The following is a 25,081-nucleotide window of genomic DNA, read 5'->3' on the forward strand; positions in this document are numbered from 1 at the left end:
CAAGTAGGAAGTTTAAATGTTTTTGGCATGGATTAGATGGGCTGAAAGGCCTGTTTCGCTGCTGTACTCTTTGACTCTATGACACAGTTTGGGTTTATATTCCATGAAGTTTAGAAGAATGAGGTATGCTCATTCAAACCTATAAGCTAGCTATTGAGATGTTTTTGCTCAGAGGAGAGTCACAAGCAAGGATTTTAGTTGCAAATTAAAGCAGTTATTTTAAAGCTAAAGCTTGTAGAAATTTCCCTTAGAGTGTAGCGAACCTCTGGAGTTCCCTTCCCCTGAAGTTGGTAGAAGTCAGACGAATTTAAGGAATAGTTAGATAAATATTTAAAAGGTAGAGGAAATGAGGATTACAATGAACTGGCACAGAAGAGGAATAGAAGCCAACATGGACCAGCCACAAGAGACCTGGAGGCCTTCTCCTGCTCCTGATTTCTTGTAATGACCCACAATCTCCATGTTGACTGCCATTTGTATTAATCTCATTTAGTAGCACTTAGTTAGTACCCTTCTCTCTCTCACAATAAGAATCATGTAGCCTGAAAACAGCCTCTTTGGCCCAAATTGCCCTTGCTGACTGTGTTGCCCAGCCAGATAGTTCCAGCTTCCTGCATTTGGCCCATAGCCTTCTAAGCTTGTCCTATCCATGTACTTATCTTAGTTGGCTTTTAAATGTTGCTCATGTGGCCGCCTCAACCACTATTTCTGGGAACTCATTCCAAATACCCCCCATCTTTTGAGTAGCTGCCCTGTTTCCAATTTTACATCTCTCAGTTTTGATTTTAAACGCACGCCTTTTTGTTTTTAGCACTGTCTCCCTGGGGGTTTTACCCTGTCAGACCCCCATGATCTCATTTCCCTCAATCAAGTCTCCTACATTCCAGGAATAGTTTTAGTATGCACAACCTCTCCTTGTAATTCAGGCCTCCACGTCCAGGCAAGATCCTGGCAAATCTTTTCTGCATTCTTTCTAGTTTAATATTATCCTTACTATAACAGGGAGTCCAAAATGTACACCATACTGTTAAGTGTGGTCTCACTTGTATAACTGCAACATAACTTCCCATCTCCAATACTCAGTGCCCCGACTGATAAATGCCAGCACGCCAAATACCTTCTTCACTGTCTTTCTATTTGTGACATAGCTTTCAGCAAACTGTGCACTTGTACTTCTATCTCACTCTGTTGCACAACATTCCCAGGGCCCAGAGAGAAAGAGGTAGGACTCCTAAGGCTTTTGCACAGTACTGTATTTGTCAATGAGGAGCGGAGAGCGAGATTGTAAATCTTGCGGGAGAAAGGATGTTGGGAATAGCAAGGGACGGGTGGCAGAGAAAGAGTACCAAATATGGTGTTGGCATGGGTGCAGGCACATGCAGCCCTGAGACTCCAGGTAAGGTCTTTTGATTCCAAACAATTGGTTTATTGATCATTACAGAATATCTCTGGTGTTTCCATCTCCCTCTCCTCTTCCTAAGACTCTATATATACACATATACATGCCTAAAACTTTTACACAGTATTGTGCTTCTTTAATGTTACAAAAGTACCTGCCTTTGTCATCACTTCAAGGAGGCTTTCAATATTCTAATTACCATCTAGATGAAAAGAATTCCTCTTCAGCTCCCTTCTAAAACTCTTATCCCTTACCGTTAACCTGTGCCTTCTGGTTTTAGACAACTCTGCTATGGAGAGAAACTTCTTCCTGTCTACCCCTCAGTGTTATATTTCCATTTTAGTTCCATCCTTAACCTACCCTCCCGCAAGAAAAGCAAACCCATCTTACCCATTCTTTACTCATTCTGAAATGCTCCGTACAAGGCAACACCCTGGTGAATTTCCTGCAGGCTCTCCAGTGTGGTGGTGCACTGTGCAGCAGTGACTGAACCAATGTTTATGAAGTCTCTGTGTACTTACCCTTGGTGCCCATGACTGATGAAAGCCTCCATCTTATATATCTTCTTCATCACCTTCTCTACCCCTGATTCTCAATACACCCTAGGACGCCATCACTTCTTCGTATATGTTCACTCATTATTACTGTAGCAGATTACACATATCAAGTGTGTTTTTCCATGTCCCATAGCTCTCCCAATTTCACAAATTAGCAACACCAATTCCTGCCTCACCTGTGAATTTACTTCATTGTGAAAGCCCAGGGTAGGAGATAAAATCTGATCTTTTGAATGCTCTTCTGTATGACTTTCATTTATTCGATGTACAGTTTTCATTTATCTCAGGGATGTGCCCGCTTCTGATTACTACCACCAGGAATGAGGTAGAGAATCTTGAAGACTCACACTGAATGTTTTAGAAACAGCTTCTTCTTTTAGAAATAGTACCATCAGATTTCTGAAAGGTCCCTGAGTACTACCTCACAATTCCTCTTGCACACTATTTATTTATATATTTGTTCATTTGCCTGCCTACTTATTTATTTTTGTCACTTATAGTCATTTTGATGTCTTACACTGTACTGCTATCTCAATACAAACACGACATATGTTAGTGATGATAGTCCTGATTCTGATTAAATAGCATTCTTTAAGAAGAAGGAATAAAGCAGAGTAGAGATGTTTTTTCCTCTCTATTTCATGCATTAGTCATTATTTCCAGGGAGACATTTCTGCTGTTGTGATAGTGTAATTGCAACAATTAGAATGGTTTCAACTGCATGTTCTAGTCTTTTGCCAGAATCATTCATATGGAATTGAAACTTGCTCTGGTCAGGGATGAGTTGTGAGGATTATCTGAAGAACCTTTTTGCAGGATTTTTGGATTTGCTTTTAAGTAAACTAGAATTAATTCACAGTAGACAGCAGCAGAAACATGATATGCTGAAACACACCACTGGTCAGGCAGCATCCTCAGAAAGCAGTACAGTAATGTAGATTCACTTATGGGAGAGATAGATAAACACATGAAGCAGAAAGCAGTGGAAGAGGAAGAAGCAGAATAGTAGTTGGGATGTTTATTTTAAAATTATGCGCAGTATGTGGTTTCCACAGACACAACATACATTTATTTTTGTCAACGATTGTCCTGGATATGTTGCTGGTGAGATTTCTTGTCTGTCTGCAGCTCTTAACTGTGGTGTTCTTGGGGGTGGAATTAGATTTAGAGTCAGCAACAATGAGAAAAAACACTGATATGTTTCCAAGTCAGGATGGTCATTGGAAACAGGCATTGGGTGATTTCCATAGGAACACGTAGCTGTTATCCATTTCAGTTCTTCGAATTCATGAAGAGGGGCATAAAGCAATTTTCCTGGAGCAAAATTATAACAAAAATAATAAATATGAAAGTCATTGGCTGCAAAGTGCTTTATGGGATCATCATGTTAAGAGAAGTGTATGACAGAGACTTTTTGTTACAATTCAGACCCGTTGCCTTTGGAGGAATTGCTTTTGTTTACTGCACAGGGACAAAGACAAGAGCACATAGAAGCTCTGCGTCATTTCAAGCTTCAGATAGTGAAACAATTCCTCTGTGTTGCCTTATTGCCAGTGGCTGCCATTTTACCTTTAAGTGAAAATGCCAACATTTCAAATTCTCAACATCATGCACAATGAACACGAACTCAACGAACTGTTAAAATGGTTCAAAATCCCATATAATCTGTCAATTGGCAGTGCATCCTCTTAATTCCGAGCGTTAAGGCCGGCATTTTGCTGGTCATTTTTCATATAATAAATTATTAATGTATTTTTCACCAATAATCCTATCTCAGCATTTTCTAGTTTTTTTTTTGTTTATTTAGTAATTTGTGATTCAGTCAAGTGTTGAAGTGTTAAATTTGTATTCATACACTGGCCTTTAGATTTAAGTTGGGGGTGGGTACGTTATTGTGGGCTGTGCAGCAGGTAACATAATCGTGGATTATAAGTGCATGTAAAGGCTAAGCCCATGTTTTTTGGACTGGCAGCTGATATGATTTGATTCAGTACCAGCAGTATCTTATGTAACCAATCTGTGTTCCATTAGATTCAGTAAGAATGAGGCTGGACTTGGTGCTCAATGACTTCTCTTTATTGTGATATACAGCCATCTAGGCTTGAATTAAAACTAATTAAACTGACCCAACTGATGCTTTTGTCCTGAGTGATATAAAGATGACCACTGAAAAATGATGCATAGATTTTACATGGAACATTGAATGCTAGGGGTGGATTACCATTATTAGAAGATGCCTTCTACCAGCAAATAAATAAGCAACTTGGAAGATTTTTTTGTTAATCATAACACTTTATTCCCTTTAATTATGATGGGTCTTGACCTCAGGTAGTGTGGTGTAAGGATTTTCTTTTGCTGCAGGGTGTTTCTGAATGCCTAAGTTTGCTGATTACTTTTTATTTCAGTCCTTCTTCCATACGGTTCTGGAGAATAGTCATCTCTGTGGTACAATGGTGGATAACAATCTGCGCATTACCAACTGGAATCGGAAGCTGGGTTGTAAGTGCCAGTACAAACACATCGTGGACTGGTGTGGCTGCTCACCCAATGACTTCAAACCCCAAGATTTCCATCGCTTCCAGGTAGACATGTATTCTGTAACAATGTACGGGTACAGCTCATACCATTTATACCATCATTGCTACAACAAGAACTTGCATTCTAGTAATTTGGAAGCAATTCTAGCAAACTCTTAGATTGTCCATTGGAACTTAACTATTCCAACATAGATTGTGGTCAAACGAACATGTGGCTCTAGTAGAGCGTCTTGGTAGGATAATAGTTAGGATCATTTTTGTTCATTGGAACAACTGCTTGAAGGGATGCAGCAGAGAAGAGGAAGGTACTTGGGAGGCAGCTCCACGTTCGGAGTACATGAGGAGAAAAGGGAGATTGGTGGCGGTTTAAACTTCAGTCAAAACAGATTGCAAGGTAGGATCTTTAAAGAAGTGTTTCATGACAGCAGTATTACAGGAAGACGACTCTACTCAATGACAGCTCGCATAGGAGTTTATGAGGAAAATTATGCATTTAAGACCTTACAATGTGTAGATACATAGAAATTAGGAGCAGGAATAAGCCATTCAGCCCTTCAAGCCTGCTCAGTGTGATCTGGTTGATCATCCAAAATCACTGTCTGGTCTCCATCTTCTCCCCCATCCCTTGATCTCTTTAACCATTAGTACTTAATCCTTCTAGTACTAACTACACCTTCAGCACATTGTTGCTAATTGGGCTAGCCCCACCTACGCCCAGATTACAGTTACCCATGTTTGCAGAGAGATCCTTATTGACCTGCCTTTAATTTCCCTTTTAATGGCATCCACAATGTCACCACTAGTGCTTGAAGGAGTATCTAATTTCTTTTTGAATATATTTAATGATATGACTTCATTTGCCTTCTGTTAAAGAGAACTGCAGAGGTTCACCACTGTTTGGGTAAAGGAATTTATAGGGTGAAGATTTATAGAAATTAGTGGGTGAAGGACTCAACTAAGTCCTTTTTGGGTTGCCCCATGTCATTACACTGTGATCTCCCACCACCAGAGAAAATCCTTCTTGCAACAAATTTTCTCAGTTACGTCAGGATTTTATACGTTTCAATGAGGTCCCTTCTCATTCTTGTAAAATGTGTCAAATAAAAGCCCATTTACCCTAATCCTTTTTCATATATCACCTGTGCCAACCCAGGAATCAGTCTGATGAATCTTCACTACACTCCTGTCAAAACAAAAACTTTTTCCTCAGACGAGGAGACCAAAGCTGCACCCAATCCTCAACAAGGTCCTTGACAACTGCAGGAAGCCATCCCTGATTCTGTTTTCAAACCCTTTCAACATGAAGGCCAACAAGTCATTCATCTTTGTAAATGCTGGCTGTACCATCATGCTTAATTTCAACAAATGGGGCAGGCAAACACACAGATGTTGCTGTATCTCTCTATTGCCCTATCTGTAGCTGTTTAGATAATTTGCTTTTCTGTTTTTGCCACTACAGGGAACAACCTCATGCTAATCCAACCTAAAAGTGCATATGCTATATCTTTGCCTACTACCTCAACTAATCCAAAGCATTGGCATTCTCCTCACAGCATGCAATCCAGTTCAACTTTGTTTTATTGGCAGACTTGAAGGTTTTATGTTTAATTCCCTCAGCTACATTATTAATCTATATTGTGAACAGCAAAATTCCAAGGACTGCCTGCAACTCAGAAAAGGAACATTTTTATTCCCAGTCTGCCAGCTGGTTTTATATCCATGACAGTATCCCCTAAGCCCTTCTGCCTTCATTTTGTATGGTAATCTATTAGGTAAGACATTGTCAAAAGTCAAATCACACCATAGCCACAGAATTTCCTAACCCCAATTATTCCACAAGTTATATCACCAAAAGACTTCTAATAAATTTGTCAAGCATGATCTTCTTTCAGGGTGATCTTCACTGATGCTATTTTCCAAATGCTCTGCCTTTAAATCTTTTAATATTGGATTCTGGTATTCTCCCGACCTAACTTCACTGTTTTATATCCCTCCTTATTCTCTTTATAGTGGGGTTACATTAGCTACATTTCAATGTGTAGAAATTGATTCAGAGTCGAAAGAAAGCAATTAAGTATATCTTCCTCTAAAGAAAACACTCACTAATAAAGTCTTCTCGGCTTTCACCTGCGAAAAGTTTATTCGTTATATATGCTGGGAAAGCACTAGATCCTTTTTCAATGCACTCACTGTTTCCCACTGCCTTAAATACATTGGGAATATTGATTTCCTTCAAATCTTACTCTTACTAGACCCAGATTCATTAATGTTTTAGGGAAGCTATTTCGTTCCCTCCTCTATGAAAACAGACCCAGTGTATTTGCTCAATGGACTGACATTATTTTGTACCGTTTTTGTGAATCTTCCTGTTTGTTAGCCGATTCTCACCTCATACTATCATAATGCTATAGCTTCCTTAATTTATGTTAAAGGGCCTTAGAGTCTTAGAATCCACTTTGTTGTTCTCCATCTAAGTGAAAAGTCTTATCATATTATGGACACTCCAATTCAAGAGCCTTGCCCATGAAGATTACTAATTAATCCTTTCTCATTACACAATACATGGTCAAACATAGGCTGCTCTTCGGTCGGTTCCAGGAAAGAAATTATCTTGTGTAATCTTAAGGAATTCCACCTTGCTCATTGGGCTAGCCCCATGATTAAAGTCATCCACAGTTACAGAGATTACCCCCTTATTTCACCTCTCTCTAATTTCCCTTTTAATGGCACCCACAATGTCACCACCAGTGTTGGAGGATCTATATGAAACTTTCCTTAATATTTTTTGCCCCTTACGTTTTCTTAGAACCTTAGAGCATGTATTTGTAGCTTTGACTGTACAGATTCAACATTTTCCAAGCTAACATCCTTCATTATTGTCTAAATTTTCTCTTTAACCAGCAACACTACTCCACCTTCTTTTCACCCACTCTTTCTAAATATTGATTAACCCTGGTTGTTCAGTTCCAATTACAGGACCCCTCCTGCCACCATGTCTTTGTAATCCCTTATTTTCATCTCCCGTTTGGTACCTACGCTCAGTGGGTACTTTATTAAGTACCTCCTGTACCTAATAAAGTGGCCACTGAGTGGATGTTCATGGTCTTCTGCTGCTGTAGCCCATCTACTTCAAGGATCGATGTGTTGTGTGCTCAGAGATGCTCTTCTTCACACCACTGTTGTTACACATGGCTATTTTGGTTACTGACACTTTCTCGTTGGTTTTGAACCTGTCTGGCCATTCTCCTATGACCTCTCATGAACAAGTTGTTTTTGCCCACAGAACTGAAGCTCACTGATGTTTTTTTTTGTTTTTTTTTCACCATTTTCTGTAAAGTTTCGAGACTGTTGTATGTGAAAATCTCAGGAATTCAGCAGCTTCTGAGATACTCAAACCACCCAGTCTGGCACGAACAATCATTCTACAATCAAAATCACTTAGATCACACTTTTCCCCCATTTTGATGTTCGGTCTGAACAATAACAACCTCTTGACAGTGTCTGCATTCTTTTATGCATTGTGTTGCTGCCACATGATTGATTACATTCTTACATTAATGACCAGGTGTACAAATGAGTTGTCAGAGTTGTCAGTACTAACCTTATTGTAAAAGCAGTTATGCATTGACAAACAATATTTAGGCTCAACTGTTAACCCTCTAATCTCCATTATTTTCCATTACAGCCTTTTTGTCTTCCCATTTTCCTACCCTTAGTATTGCCCTCCTCTGTCTCCTTGCATGATATCCCATCGTGCTGCCATTTTAGTTTAAGCACACCTTGAATAAGCTTCTGAGAATGTGGGCTAAATCTCGTGGTCATGTCAAATATAATAGGCATCCGTCAGTCTCAAGAGACCATGGATATGCACCTTGGAAAGTTTCCAAGGCGCAGGCCTGGGCAGGGTCGTATGGGAGACCGGCAGTTGCCCATGCTGCAAGTCTTCCCTCTCCACGCCACCGATGTTGTCCAAGGGAAGGGCAAGGGTTGATACAGCTTGGCACCGGTGTCATCGCAGAGCAATGTGTGGTTAAGTGCCTTGCTCAAGGGTACAACACGCTGCCTTAGCTGAGGCTCGAACTAGCGACCTTCAGATCACTAGACCAACACCTTAACCACTTGGCCACGCACCAGCACTTAAATATAAAGAACAGAATTGGAGAGGAACCAGGTTTACAATAAAGCCATCATGTTAACAGTGGTGCCAGAAAGGATGAAAGACAGGAAGTATTTAATAGAACCTATATTACCTTACACCAGCATTGAGAGCAATAGAAACCCAACTCAATCCAATGGGAGAATGATCCAGTGGAAAACAGATCCCTGAGATGCTGTGCTCCCTATAAATGATGTTGAGCATTTTCTACATTGGTATCTCATACAATAGATTTTGTGTTCTTTAGGGGCCAGGCCAAAATCAGCCAGGCATTAGGGAAGTGGTTGGTGAAAGTAATGAACTCTTCTGCCCACGCAGCAAACCGCGAGACCAACCTTCTTTGCGCGAAAGTTCGAGGCTGCGGTTAACCAGGAGATCATTGGCCAGCTGGACTTCTACCTGTTTGGCAACTACCCAGCTGGCACAACCGCACTGAAAGCGTACTGGGAAAACACATACGACGAGCCAGATGGCATCCACAGCATCAGCGACTCATATCTGACCATGCTTCACTCCTTCGCTCGCCTCGGCCTGAAGAGAGCAGAATCTTCCTGGCATTCGAATGATGAAAATAAGTGCAGGTGAGAGGGGAGAGGCAGCTCGCTGCCAGTGTCAGCAGTTTTGCAAGTGCCTAGCTATGTTAAAGAGGGAGTGCTTGAACTAATTATACTGAGGGCTTAAAATATTTTGAACTCGTTTACCCCTCAGTATAGATTTTTTTTCTCTCTGCGTTGTTATGTAGTGAAACAGTTTTCTCTGTTCTGTCTCAGATGAGCCAAATGCTTCCTACCCAGTGAATTTAAGGTCTAGTTACTGTGGATAGTAAATCAGAGCACAAAAAACTGAACTTACTCCAATGAGAAGCTAATACCTAAGTGTTTCTTGAAACAAGCCATCCCTTGTATGCAATGTTAATGAAATCTGCCAATTCTATGCATTGCTTTTCTGTACAATAACTTTTGTGTTCTTCAGGGGTGTGGACATTATTAGCTGGTTAATATAAGCAAGAGGGAATCATAACTATATACTTCATATGTGTGTAAGACCTTTGCACAGTACTGTACATATCTGAATAGCAGTATGTATTTACAATGTGCCCAGCATTATAAAAGGTGGTTTAAAGTGTTTACAGTGTAGTGCAGTAAGTGAGATAATAAATAGGGTGGGGGGGTGGTAACTAGAATCGTTGATCAGATTAACTCCCAGAGGGAAGACACTTTTCAACAAATTACCATAAATTACTATTTTAAAAACACATAAAGACTGCAAAAGCAGATTAAGATGGTGGCATCACGTTTAGCACAGCACGTTACAGTACCAGCGACACAGACACAATTCCCACCGCTGCCTGTAAGGAGTTTGTACATTCTCCTCATGGTGGTGTGGGTTTCCACCGTGTGCTCCAGTTTCCTCCCACAGTCCAAAGAAGTCCAAAGGTAGGTTAATTGATCATTGTAAATTGTCCCATAATTAGGCTAAGATTACGCTGGATGGTTGCTAGGCAGCGAGGTTCAAAGGGCTAGAAGGGCCTATTCCACACTGTATATCAATTAATAAATAAATGAAGCAGATCAGTCCATCTAATCTTTATGCTGACAGACCAATCAAAATTCACAGAATCAAAGAATGCTACAATTGCCATGATAAGAAGATATTTGTCCCTTCAAGTCTATATGATTTCTAGTAAAACAGCTTCATCAGGATCCTTCATCTAGTCCTTCCCCATTACCTGGCAAACAATTATCACGTGTCTATTCAATTCCTTCTGAAAACAGTGTTTGGCTGTTTTCAAAACCGTACAGGCAGAAATTTTTTCATCATAATCCCCTTACATAACTCCAGTCTTAAAGAAGGGAGAGAGACAAACATAAGGAAATTAAAGGCCAGTTAGCCTGACTTCAGTGGTTGAGTAAGTATTGGAGTCCATTATTGAGGATGAGGTTTTGGGATGCTTGGAGGCACGTGATAAAATAAATCAAAATCAACATGGTTTTCTGAAGGGAAAATCTTGTCTGACAAATCTGTTGGAATCTGTACTGGGACCTCTGCTGTATGTAATGTATATGAATGACCTGGATGAAAATTTATAGGGATGGGTTAGTAAATTTGCGGCAGATGATATGAAGGTTGGTGGTGGTGTGGATCGTGTAGATGACTGACAGTGAGATGTAGATCAGTTGTGGATATGGGCAGGGAAACGGCAGATGGAGTTTAACCCGGCAAATGTGAAATGTTGCATCTTGGTAGGTCAAATGTAAAGAGACAGCACACTTTAAGGGAAATACCCTTAATGGTGTTGATAAGCAGAGGGAACTTGGGGTCCAAGTTCATCACTCCCTGAAAACGGCTATGCATGTTGATAGAACTCACACAAAACGCTGGTGGAACGCAGCAGGCCAGGCAGCATCTATAAGGAGAAGCACTGTCGACGTTTCGGGCCAAGACCTTTCGTCAGGACTAATCGAAAGGAAAGATAGTAAGAGATTTGAAAGTAGTGGGGGGAAGGGGAAATGCGAAATGATAGGAGAAGACTGGAGGGGGTGGGATGAAGCGAAGAGCTGGAAAGGTGATTGGCAAAAGTGATACAGAGCTGGAGAAGGGAAAGGATCATGGGACGGGAGGCCTCGGGAGAAAAAAGTAGGGGGGAAGTACCAGAGGGAGATGGAGAACAGGTAGAGTGACGGGCAGAGAGAGAGAAAAAAAACAACTAACTCTGTCAGGGATTGAGTAAGAAGGGGAGGAGGGGCATTAACAGAAATTAGAGAAGTCAATGTTCATGCCATCAGGTTGGAGGCTACCCAGCCGGTATATAAGGTGTTGTTCCTCCAACCTGAGTTTGGATTCATTTTGACAGTGGTAGAGGCCATGGATAGACATATCAGAATGGGAATGGGACGTGGAATTAAAATCTGTGGCCACTGGGAGATCCTGCTTTCTCTGGCGGATGGAGCGTAGGTGTTCAGCAAAACGGTCTCCCAGTCTGCGTCGGGTCTCACCAATATATAAAAGGCCACACCGGGAGCACCAGATGCAGTATACCACACCAGCCGACTCACAGGTGAAGTGTTGCCTCACCTGGAAGGACTGTCTGGGGCCCTGAATGGTGGTGAGGGAGGAAGTGTAAGGGCAGGTGTAGCACTTGTTCCGCTTACAAGGATAAGTGCCAGGAGGGAGATCGGTGGGAAGGGATGGGGGGGGGGGGACGAGTGGACAAGGGGCACATGTTGATAGGGTGATTAAGAAGGCATATGGCATGCTTGCCTTTATTAGTCAAGGCATTAAGTTCAAAATTCAGGAAGTTATGGTGTTGCTTTATAAAAATGTTTGGGCCACATCCAGATTATTCTGGTTGCCCCATTATAGAAAGGATGTCAGGGCTTTGGAGAGGGTGCAGAAAAAGTTTACCAAGATGCTGCCTGGTTTAGGTGGCATGTGCTGTGACGAGAAGTTGGACAAACTTAGGGCAGAGGCTGAGGGGAGGTCTGGTAGAAGTTTATGAGAGGCAAACCAAATAGAGTAGATAGAGTAGGTAGCCAATATCTTTTTCCCAGGATTGAAGTCTCTAATACCAGACGGCTTGCATTTAAAGTGAGAGGATAATTTTAAAGGAGATGGGAGAAGCAAGTCATTTATACAGAGAGCGTTGGCTGCCTGGAATGCACTCACTGGGGTGGTGATAGAGGTTAGAGGCAGATACATTAGGGCCTTTTAAGGGACATTTAGATTGGCACATAAGTGTGAGGGAAATGGATATTATGTGGACACAAAGGACGGGTTTAGTTGGCCATTTGATTACTTATTTATTTGGTTTGGCACAACATTGTGGGTCCTTGTCTGTAATGTTCTTTCTTCTAACTCTCGAGAAGCTCTGATAACAATCAGACAAAGCAGCCCAAAGTAAGAGCACCTCATTCACTAATCTACGCATTAATTCTGTCTACTACATAGTGGCTACGATGTACAGTATATCACATGCCATTATTTGCCCAGACTGTTGCGACAACACTTTCTAACTTGTAACCTGTACCATTAAGAAAGGCAGCGGGAGCAGATGCACTAAAGCTCCACCGTTAGTAGGTTCCCTTCCAGATCACTCACCTTCCTGACTTGGATCCTTCATCAAAGGGTCTAAATTCTGGAAATCCCTACCCAACAACATAGTCGGGATATTTTCAAGGGCCCGTAAGGTTGGACATAATCAATCTTTTAAAATACAGTTTTTGTGACTTGGCCATTGCGGCAAGGACAGCATTTATGGTTCATCCTAATTACCTGTGAGAAGGTGATAGAGAGTGTGAAGTGCTGCGGTGTTTCCTGGGGTTATCTGAAATGCTTTTTAAATGTAAATCTATCCATTTTTGACCTTTCATGGTCTCTTTCTGTTTCATCTGGCTGATTGTGTCTCCAAACAAGCATGGTTAATCGAACAATCGACTGGAAAAACTCCATGCATAGTTCAGTATCCATCTGCTTTATGTAGATTTCTCTGAACGGTGCACCCTTCAATGAAGCCTATCACTCAAAGACCTCAGGTTAGATATTGGGTGATGGAAGAAATCTGGCACCAGCTAACTTTGAATGAAAGAAAATTCAAAACAAAATGTTATTGAATTAAAAAACAGAACACTGCCTTCAACCTATTAACTTTTTCTAATCTCAATATCTTATTTGAGGTTATTTTTGGATATGCTTATGAGGCAAAACCTGTATTGGATTGCGGGAATCTATAAATGCTTCCCAGCTTCCTAGTGCTGACATGACTGTTGTTGACATATGAGGCAATGCACAAGCTGATAAATTCTGATCTACCATGTCAATAGCAAGGGTGATAGGAGATTAGGCCTCTCAAAGCAGTGGCAGCAGAGAAGCCAGCTGACCAGGTCAGTTGATGACTTGAGGGAGGTGGATAGGGAAGCAGGGAAGGGCTGAAAGGTAGATGGGCACGGTATTCCCATAGTGAACACGCATCCAAGCACTTAAATGGATGTCATTATTAGTGATTCTAAAATAGGGGAATGAAATTACCTCACTATTCCTCTTTTGTCTTATTTACTTTTTGTAACACAGTGATTTTTATATCATGCACTTTACTGCTGCCACAAAACAACAAATTTCACAACGTAGTTCAGCAATACTAAGTTTGATTCTGATTCTCAGAAGAAACAAAATTCATGCCCCAGGCCCCCATGAAGTGGTAACCATTCTTCGATAAATATTAATGGATGAATTCAAGTTTAAGAGCCATGAGGTAATGTTACAGTTACACAAGACATTGCTCAGACCCCACTTGGAATACTGTGTTCAGTTCTGGACACCTCATTACAGGAAGGATGTGGATATTATAGAAAGAGTGCAGAGGAGATTTACAAAGATGTTGCCTGGATTGAAGGTCTAGCCATATGAGAATAGGTTGTGTGGATTTTGCCTTTTCTCCTTGGAGCAACGGAGGATGAGAGGTGACCTGATAGAGCTGTATAAGATGATAAGGGGCATTGATTGTGCAGACAGTCAGAGGTTTTTTCCCAGGGTTGAAATGGCTAACACGAGGGGGCATAGTTTTAAGGTGCTTGGATATAGGTACTGGGGGGATGTCAGGGATAAGTTTTTCCACACAGAGAGTGATTGGTATGTGGAGTGCACTGCTAGTGACGGTGGTGGAGGCAGATACAATAAGGTCTTTTAAGAGACTCTTAGAAAAATTCATGGTACATGAAGCATAGAAAAATAGAGGGCTACGAACTAGGGTAATTGCAGACAGCTTCTAGAACATATTACATGGTCCATAAGACCAGAAGACATAGGAGCAGAGTTAGGCCATCCCTTCATGACTGATCCCAGATCACCCTCAACCCCATACACCTGCCTTCTTGCCATATCCTTTTACACCCTGACTCATCACGAAACGATCAACTTCTGCCTTAAACATACCCACCGACTTGACCTCCACCGCAGTCTGTGGCAGAGCATTCCACAGATTTACTACTCTTTGGCTAAAAAATATCCTCCCTACCTCTCTTCTAAAGGGTCGTCCCTCAATTCTGAGGTTGTGCCCTCCAGTTCTGGATACCCCCACCATAGGAAACATCCTCTTCACATCCACCTATGCCATCTTTTCAACATTCGGTAAGTTTCAACGAGATCCCCACGCATTCTTCTAACTTCCAGTGAGTACAGGCCCAAAGCTGCCAAACGCTCCTCATATGTTAACCCCTTCATTCCCAGAATCGTCCTTGTGAACCTCCTCTGGACTCCCTCCAACGACAACACATCCTTTCTGAAATATGGTCCCCAAAACCATTGACAATACTCTTTAAGTGCAGCCTGGCTGTTGTCTATAATGGTTCCGTGTTCTCTGTTTATTTCACTGAGCCACGTCATCAGCAGCCCACTGATTTAACCCCAAGCCTAATCACAGGGAAACTTACAATGACCAATTAACCTACTGAGCAGTATGTCTTTGGACTGTGGGAGGAAACTGGAGCTTTGAAGCCCCAAGCTGTGATAGCATCATGCTAACTTCTATACTACAATGGCAGCCTAATTTCTAACAAGACATGGAAAATTATAGATTGTTTACAGTTTTTCAGTAAATAATATTAATGTTATAAATTTTATTTTTAATTTCTAAAGAGGTATCAGCTGAATTGTCTGCCCTGATCAATTCTGGAGATTAAACCACTTACAATATACATTTGATTTTAGTTATAGGTTTCCCCCACTATCCGAAGGTAGAGCGTTCCTATGAAAGCGTTCATAAGCCAAAATGTCGTGAAGCGAAGAAGCAATTACCATTAATTTATATGGGAAAAATTTTTGGGTGTTCCCAGACCCAAAAAATAACCTACCAAATCAAGCCAAATAACACATAAAACCTAAAATAACACGAACATATAGTGAAAGCAGGAATGATATGATAAATATGCAGCCTATATAAAGTAGAAATATTGTATGTACGGTGTAGTTTCACTTATCAAAATTGGGAAGACAGCAGCCAAAATTGATTTGGAGAAAAAATATCGGCACGTACATGCAAGCTCACACAACTGCCTGAGCAAGGCTTCACAGTCATGGTAGTCTTTCTCAGGGTAAACACACGTATAAAGCGGGCATCTTTTTTTTTGTAAAAGGGAAAATCCTCTTTGGTTAGTGAAAACAGGTACTGTACTAATGTAGGTCTCTCTTTAACAGCAAGCTGTCATAAAGCGAACGTTCGAAAAACAGGGGACACCTGCATTAATTTCTAACTGCTCATCCTACCTGTCCTATTAAGTGAACAACAAATCATAGCCAAATGGCAGTTATTTAAATTAACCAACTGACATGATTAGGACAATTTATAATGATGTATGCTTGGCATATGCTTTCGTAGTTTTAGGACATAGTATTTACACAATCATACAAGTAGGTACTGTTGCTGAAAGATAGTAAGATTATGTCCTTCAGATTGCTTCTTTAAAATTTGTAGCTTCATAAAAAGAGGACAATAAAGTGAAAACAAGTATTTTTTTTTCCCAAAGTTACATGTAAGACTCTAAGATCTGGAAAGGTCTGTTGAATTCCTTTGTGGATTTTCTCTCTCTATCTATCTTTATCTCTATCACTCAGCAATGTATTCAACGTTTGGACTGGCCTCTGCATTTTCCTTAGTATCCTGCCTGGTACATTAGTCAAACGTTTATCATTCTTCAAGTCTAGAAATTATTTTTCAATAATTTAGATATATCCTCTAGTCCTAGCTTACTTTCTATTAAATTTCTGGGTTTTCTCCAGCTCTACTGCTTAATATTTCATAACATCAGAATGAAATCCAGTCAGTTTTTTAGACAAAGGAATATATAATTCTTTAATCTTATCCATAATATATTTTATGCAGGTAAGTGCAATATTTAAAAAAAACTTGAAACACATAAAAAGATATTATAAAAATTCTATCAGCTTTGAATTGATTAGTTAAATTAATTAGACAGAATTAATCAGGAAGTATGAAAAGCTTGAAAAAAGTAAAACAATAGTTATAGACTATTTTATTCTTCATTTACACTGCACATATCACACTTGCAAGAATAGCCCTGACAATGAGTTCATAAAATGTAGTTGGGGCAATTTTCTAGATACATCATGGTTGCTAAACAGACTGTCTTAGACTTTATCATATGTATTGAAACAGAGTTAATTAATTGCTTCATAACAAGAGATCCATTAGTGATCATAATGTTTGTTGTTGTAAAAAGTAGATATCAGTATCAAACCAGTATACACTGTTGTGATGATAGCTAGATTAGATTGAAGATTTTGCAGGTAGATAAATAATGGCAAATATTTTAAGAAATATTCCAGAATTCTTGCTGAAGGTATAGTCCATAGAAAAATAAAAACTTTATGGAGGATAAATCAATATAAGTTGAATTGAAGTGTTATGACTTTGCTAAGAAGGGTGGTAACCTTGCAGAATGGGAATGTAATAGGAGGCAGTAATGAATGGTCAAGAAAAATAGATCTGATATACATTCTGAGGTTGTATATAGAATTGTATAATAACTTGTACAACCATATGAGACGAAAGAGCAGTAAAAATCAATTGAACTCTCCTAGAGAGAATGCAAGAAATTACAATGGGGAGTAATGAAATAGCTGAGGTAACATACAGATATTTTTCTGTCTTCATACATAGAAACACAGAAAATAGGTGCAGGAGTAGGCCATTTGGCCCTTCGAGCCTGCACCACCTTCAATATGATCATGGCTGATCATCCAACTCAAAACCCTGTACCTGCTTTCTCTCCATACCCCCGATCCCTTTAGCCACAAGGGCCATATCTAACTTCCTCTTAAGTATAGCCAATGAACCGGCCTCAACTGTTTCCTGTGGCAGAGAATTCCACAGATTCACCACTCTCTGTGTGAAGAAGTTTTTCCTCATCTCGGTCCTAAAAGGCTTCCCCTTTATCCTTAAACTGTGACCCCTTGTTCTGGACTTCCCCAACATCGGAAACAATCTTCCTGCATCTAGCCTGTCCAATCCCTTTAGAATTTTATATGTTTCAATAAGATCCCCCCTCAATCTTCTAAATTCCAGTGAGTACCATTCAAGGCATGGTAACAGATTCTAGTCGATCCTAGTCGATCCAGTCTTTCTTCATATGAAAGTCCTGCCATCCCAGGAATCAATCCGGTGAACCTTCTCTGTACTCCCTCTATGGCAAGAGTGTCTTTCCTCAGATTAGGGGACCAAAACTGCACACAATAACATCTTAATAGAGCAGAAATAGTAATGAATCAGACAGGGAGCTTAAAGTAATTAATATCGCCAGAGTGTAAGTACTGGGAATGTAAGGGAACTAACGTGTGAGAGAGCCACTGGTACTTGGGATCTGTATCCCAGGTTTGTGGAGAGGTGAATGAGGAAATTGTGATGCGGAGGTAGTGTATGCTTTCATAATAACCTTCTGTCATTTTTCATACTTTGAAGAATTCTCAGCAGACTAGAAGATTACAAAGAAGAAGAAAAGGAAAATTATGGAACTATATTAACACACACAGAATGCTGGAGGAACTGATGAAAGTATCTCGGCCCAAAATATTGACTCTTTATTCTCCATAGATGCTGCCTGACTTGCTGAGTTTCTTCAGCATTTTGTATATTTCTCTGGATGCTTGTGATGAGGGAGCTACAGACTAGTTTGCCAATTTTAACGGAATGCCAAGATCATTCAAGGCATGGTAACAGATCGTATAAACTGAAAATAATTAGGCAGACCTAGCATAATTCAGTGGAGGGAGAATTGTGCCTGCCAAGTCTAGCATTGTATTTTTTAAACCTTTAATTATAAAGGTAGAGAAGGGGGCATTTAAAAGACCAGAATGATTATAATAGAAGTGATGAGTGGTTCTGTAGAGAGCAGTTTACAATGAGTTGCGATGCTCCAGTGCCATCTTGTTTCTTTTCTGCACTGCCCCCCAACCTTCCTTGTTGTGACCTTGCAATTTACCGTCTACCTACAGAGCACTTTCTCTGTAGCTGTAACACTTTATACTACTTTCTGTTGATTCCTAACTTTGTATTACCTCAGTGCACTGTTGGAATGAATTCATCTTGGAATGAATCGTATGCAAGGCAAGTTTTTCCACAGTGCCTTGGTACTTGTGACAATAATAAAGCAATTTACCACTGATAGATTTCCTCCACGATCTAAGTGTAGATTTTTTTTTCCCTGATGTATCTTTCTTTCTTGTTGGCGGCTTGATGTTTATTTTTAGAAGCTTTCTGTATGAAGCATGGCTCCGGGGTTGTACCCCCAATGGGTTTCTTTTTTCTCTCTCACTTTTCTTGCTTAGTAAGGTTTTTTTATTCACGAAAAATTTCAATCTTTAAGCTAATTTCTTTTTTTAAGGCATTGTAAGTGTTGTTACTTCGATTTACCTGTGTTATTTTTGAATAATAACAGTAAAACGATTTGAAAAGAATAATAAAGCAATTTACCAATTTTGAAGGCCATTTAAAGAGCAGGATGTAAAAGAACTTTAATAAGACAAAAAAGATTGTTACATTGAGAAAATACTTACAAGCCTAGGGTAACATTTTAACAAGGTTAAGTGATTGATTAAAAAACAGAAAACACTGTTGGATAAATTGACACACGCAAAATGCATGAGGAGCTCAGCAGGCCAGGCAGCATCTATAGAAAAGAGTACAGTCGACGTTTTGGGCCGAAACCCTTCGGCAGGACTTGAATACAGTGAGTAATTTTAGGGTGACAGACAGTTGCTGGTCTTGGAACATATGCGATTCACAATTTCTATTGCTGGCAAAAGAAAAGCAGGTAACTTGTTTGCTGGTGATCCAAAGGTAGATGGATCTTGTGAGGGTGTTTATAAGGGTTGGTGCCTTAATAGTGGTAAGTGGATCATAATATGGGAAAATATGTTTTTGCCCTTCAATTGTAAGAATAGGAAAGAAGAGACTCTTTTAAATGTTGAAAAATGAGTAAATGGAGCACAGTCTGTTCAACGTGGACACATTCATGATTACAAAACAAAACTGGTTGGGAATGCAAATGTTACCCTTTATTGCATGCAAAGTGCTGGACAGAAGAAAAGCCTTGTTGAGATTTTACAGGACTTTTGTGGGTATTCTGTGTGCAATTTTGGTATCCCCCATCTAAAGAAGAGTAACCTACAAATTGTAACATGCTGTTAAAGGTCTGCTGTACGTTTGTTCCAGAGGGCTCCATTGCTGTTTTGGCCATGACCACCGAGCTTCAGTAAACCCCGTGACAATTGAATGTGGTGCCTCTTCCTTTGCACCCCAGATTGTATGATGCTGTGTACATTCCTGGGACCAAGACCAGGGTCATGTGATCAGTTAGCGAGCAGGCTGAACGATGCGGTGAGCTCAACTGTCAAAGAATCAAAGCCTACAGAGGAAGAGAGATTTAGCTGTCAAATCATGTGGAAGCCTGTTTGGTTCTTAGATATCCCAAGATAGTTTGGGAGGGGGGTGCAGGAAGAGGCACATTCTCATCCACACCAGATGGCCCCGTGGTTAGTGAGGCCTATAAACTACCCCAATATGGAATTGCAGAGCATGTTCAAGGGAACGTGTTTATAAGTCTTTCTTCCTCTTCTTATTTGAGGTCTTTATTTTTCACTGGGCTTTCTTGAAGCTTGGACAAGTTGAAATAATGGGTTGAACAACTCATTGTAAAGTAAGAACAAAATTCTTGAGAACTTTAATACAAAGTGTAAATCAGAACAACAGTGACAACAAGCATCCAGTACCTTTAATGAGACAAACGATTTGAAAGGGCGCCAGTGTTCAATTTAATTTTCTAATTACTTTTACATTTGTTATCTCCTTGTATTAATTAAATTCCATTTATTACATACATTTTTTGACCAATGTAAAACATTTTACATTTAACATTAATCATTTACCTGACCAAAAGCAAAGCATTTCCATTCCTAATTAAACCAACCTCTTTTGTTCATTTGCTACCATCTTTTTTGCTTAGAATATTGCTGGAAAAGGTGCTCCTTCAAGTATCCTAAAATTGTTTCTACTATTGTAGTGCTTTGTTTAATTCTTTCCTGTCATATATTCTTCAACAACACACCTGCCATTTGTGACTCAACTCCAGTTCCCTTTGAGAGGCTGATAGTGAGTGACCTTTGTTTAACTTTTGCAGTTCACTTTGTGAAGAGGCTTCCACATTGGAATAGCAGTTTTTAACACCGCAGTGTTTGTTGCTAAGCAAGGTGACAATTAAGACTGCCACACTGTCTGGAATCTTTTATAGACTACAGATGTTGCCTGTCTTGCTGAGATCTTAGAGCATTGTGTGTTGTGTGTTATTTCAAATTGAATTGATCAAAATCAAATTCAAGTTTAATTATCATTCAACCATACATCAATACAGCCAAACGAAACACCTTGGTTGCTCTGAGGTCAAAGTGCGAAACATGGACAGCTCATTCAAAATAGCGAGCAGAAAAACATAGTCACAAAAAAAAACCATGTATGTTAATAGCCCAAGTCCCTGAGCAACATGTCCAGCAAGTTGTTGGTACATTTCTTTGCAGTGTGAAGACTCACTCAATCCAGACTGTTACTCCATCAATTGAACACTGGAGGGCAGCACCAATGGGAGAGGCCAGTCCCCAAATGAGCACAGTAACCACGCTACACTGCCTCCAGCACCTCCTCACCTGGACTGCAGAAACAGGCAAGCCCACAGCTTGAGGCCTAGTCCTGGCTACAGCCAAGGCCACGCAGCTGCCTCGCTGTCCTTAGACCAGTCTGAGGAAAGGGAGCAGATTTCCTTCCCTATAGGATAATGGTTAACCACATGGGTTTGTGCAGTACCTGAGGTCACTATTACTGATACCAGCTATCAAATGAGGGAATATTTTTAAGCTAACTGTGGTTGTGGTTGAACTAGTTTCCCATGAGTCCAGGCCTCTAGAAGATTACTTTGCAGGTATCAGGACCACTTTACCACCATGATGACATAAAGCTAATAGGCTGGATAGATTATTAATTATTTCTAGATGCAGTCTATTTGTTGCTGATTGTTTCCCCCCATGAATGACAAAAGATGGTGACATCTTGCAGCAAAAGAAACAGAGAAGATGGCGCCAGTGACCTATAGCAACGTGTTGCAGACAGTTCACTAGATATTCGTCTTCTAAATATACTTTTTCTTTTAAATTACGATTGCTTCAGTCTGCAGCCTGTAATTTCCCTTTTGATGAAACACTTTTGTGATCTCCTGGGGGATTCGGCAAACTAAACTTTGGAACATGCAGATGAGGCTGGGGTGGCTATTGCAGGGGATGGACACGGTGTCAGTGTCTGATGGTGGGCCATGAAGCTGTGATCAGCTCCATTACTCTGCACCAGTTATAACATCTAACACGATTAAAATCGTCAAGAATGAGAGCACAAGATGACCAGGAGACTTGGGTCCAGGTTTGGGAGCAGTTACTGCCCGGCAGCCATAGAGCTCCTGAACAGGCTTCCTTCGCTTCAGTGCTGCACAGGCTGCACAGCTATGGATCCACATCCAGGGACTCTGCAGTTCAAGCTCCACGTGTTCTTGTTTACTTTTTTCCCTATTTGTGCGATCTGATCAAGGTGCTTAAGCACTGAGCTGACTCTGTAGCTGTGGCCTGCAACCATCGGCACTCACCACAGCGTTGAACTTGCTCCACACAGCCATCGGGCTCTTGCACCAGCTTCATTTGCCTGTGTTGAACTGGTTCTGTACTATGAACTTTGAACTTCAAGCATAGTCAATTTCCTCAGTGTTTTAAATCACAGAGAAGATAAACTGTAGCAACTTCTCCCAGCAAAGGTTTGGGTATTTCTTCAGTGAGCTTAAGATCATAGGTCATATGCATAAAGTCAATTTTAGCCACATACAACAATGTAATTGTTTGATTCTCTGTCAATTAGTTTCACTCTGGCTGGGTGTTCCATTGCCAACACATACAGTTTTTTAACAATAGATACTTTCAAATCTCTGCCTCCAGCTCTAGAGAATTTAAAAGGTGCCCAATTATTTTCTTGCCAGTTGGTAGCCAGTGCCTTAAACAATTCCCTTATTAGCTCCTTTGGGATCCTCGAATCAAACCAATCAATTAGTGCCTACAAATATCACAGTTCTATTTGGTTCAACATATCCATATATAATAAGGGTTCTTTGGACATTCAGTGGCTAGTTAATGTTAACCTTTCCACTGAATATTTTAACAAAGTATTTAAATTTAGCTTCATTAGTTTTATCATTATGTTTAAGATTTTAAATTTATCAATGTTTTTCTTCTGTGGTAAATGTTTTGATACAGTCTCAAACATACTATAATTCTGTGTACCAAAAAAGCACCGTGTCATTATTTCTAGGGTCTTTGTGTCCCTGTGCTGCAGTCAGGTTTAATAAGTTCCCCTGCTCCTCTTGGCATTCCTCATCCCTCACTTCCCTGTGGGGAGATTCCTCCACCTCCTTCCCCACCATCAAATTCTACTCCCCTCTCCCTTCACCTTTCCATATGGAAACGTGGGCTCGTGTTTCCAGCAGGAACTTGCACTCATCTGAGAAGCAGCAGGGTACTTTCCGTACAAGCTGACTTTCAAATGACACATTAAACTGAGGCTCCATTTTCTCTCTCTCTCAAGCGGACAGCGGAATTTCAAAGAACTGAGGACTTCTCCTCACTGCCTTGGCCAATAAATATCTCTCCTTCAGCACTGGATGACAACAGATCGTGTGATAATAATTGCTTTGCTCTTTGATACGTGCAGCCAGTCATTCAAGGAAAAAGCTAACTGCTCTTCAGAGTGTAAATCATTGGCAGTAGAGCACCATGGAACATCCTAAAGAGACATGCATTTATGCCTGTCTTTCAGTCATTAAAACCTGTCCTTCTTGAAGGCATTATATTGAGGAATTATTCATGTCTTTATCATTCTAGTTTAATACTTTTCAGTTTATCGAAGTTACTTGCTCAAGCGTGTGTTTATTCCAGGTATATGGTATTTAACATTAATTTATTTCCATTAATTCATTCTTTTAAAGTCACCTTTTTAAAATTTGCTTTCTGCTCTGGTTGCTGCTACATTTGTTTCCGAGATTTAGAGTCATTAGTTACCAACTATTGCATTAACTTGCCCTGACTACTCTTTGGAGTTTGATCGAAAAATGAATTACCTTTGGTGGGGTGCTTCACATAGAGTTAGTCTTGTAATGGAGTGTCATGCCTCATTTCCAATTTTATACAGCATTATTTTCCATATTTATATATATATATGTAATATTCCTCATATCTCAGCACAACACATTTCACACTACTTAACCTGCCCACAGGTTCTGTAGCAGGTCTCCATTCTCAATCTGCTTTCAATTTGCTTGTTGACTTAACCCACACTATTTAAAAAGTGTGTCTTTCCCTGGGGCTTTCAGTTCAGCACCTTCCTTTTTAAATTATGCTGAAAATCACCATCTATCCCTCCCCCATCATCCTTTCTTCCCCTTATTGAGTTTACTCCTGTTTTTTTTTTGCAGAGGGTTCTGTTTTTTTACCTTGTGCATTTTCTAAAACTTCTGCTGTTGTTTGTGGATCTAAAATCAACATTCTATTTCAAATTCTCATTTGGTTGTGTTAGTAGTACAACAAAGTCACATGTCCAGAGGGTGAAGGAAAAGTGAACCACATGCAGCACCAATTTGAAAACGTCGGTGAGGATCACTGAATTGGTCATTAACAAAATTCAGATTGACTGACCTCTGTCAGGGTCCAGCAAAATGGGCTCAAGGAGTAGCTACTTCGCAAAAGTGATCATTTAACAGGCTGTGAATGACCTGACACCTTCTCCTGCGCAGGTGTTTCCTTTTGCTGCAAAACATTCACGATATAAGTGCATTGTTTGCATTAACAGCCTGCACAGCCGAGAGCGTGCTAGGGCAGCCTGCAAGTGGCACCATGCATTCTGGCGATAACATAGCACGCCCACAGTGCGTGGCAGTACAACAAAACACAACAAGCAACAAAAACATGACCCGTTCCTCCCTCCAATCCCCATGCATACACTGTCCTTTAACCCCAGGTCAGGCCTCGAACCTCCGGGGTCTCGCGGACTTGAGCTCGGGCCTGTAGACACGGGGTTTTGACTTCCCCAGTGGATTCGCAGAGATTCACAGACTCGGCTCTGACCAATGGCATCTGAAATGCTCCCTTTAGGTAAACTATTGAACACCCAGTCTCCCTCTTTAACTACGTAGCTGCTATATGTTCAATCACATCATTTTCAGGAAAGGTTTTAGTAAAAATACAGCTCTCTGCTCTCATGTTTTGGAGAGATCACAAGTTGGTCATTCCAACACTTTTTTTTCTTGTGCCTGCTTGTTGAAGAACAACGGTATCAGGAACAGTGTAG

At 40.4% G+C, this 25,081-nt stretch overlaps 1 protein-coding gene across 1 annotated transcript in view; it reads left to right on the top strand.

Annotated features, from left to right (window-relative positions):
• Positions 1-25,081, top strand: part of xylt1 (xylosyltransferase I) — a 260,639-nt gene that overhangs the window by 213,054 nt on the left and 22,504 nt on the right. Inside the window, exons 7-8 of the mRNA XM_059979376.1 lie at positions 4,362-4,538; positions 8,968-9,230. Of these exons, the coding sequence (XP_059835359.1) occupies positions 4,362-4,538; positions 8,968-9,230 (440 nt within the window). The remainder of the gene's footprint in view (positions 1-4,361; positions 4,539-8,967; positions 9,231-25,081) is intronic.

Source organism: Hypanus sabinus, chromosome 9 (genome assembly GCF_030144855.1).
Source record: "Hypanus sabinus isolate sHypSab1 chromosome 9, sHypSab1.hap1, whole genome shotgun sequence".
NCBI lineage: Eukaryota > Metazoa > Chordata > Chondrichthyes > Myliobatiformes > Dasyatidae > Hypanus > Hypanus sabinus.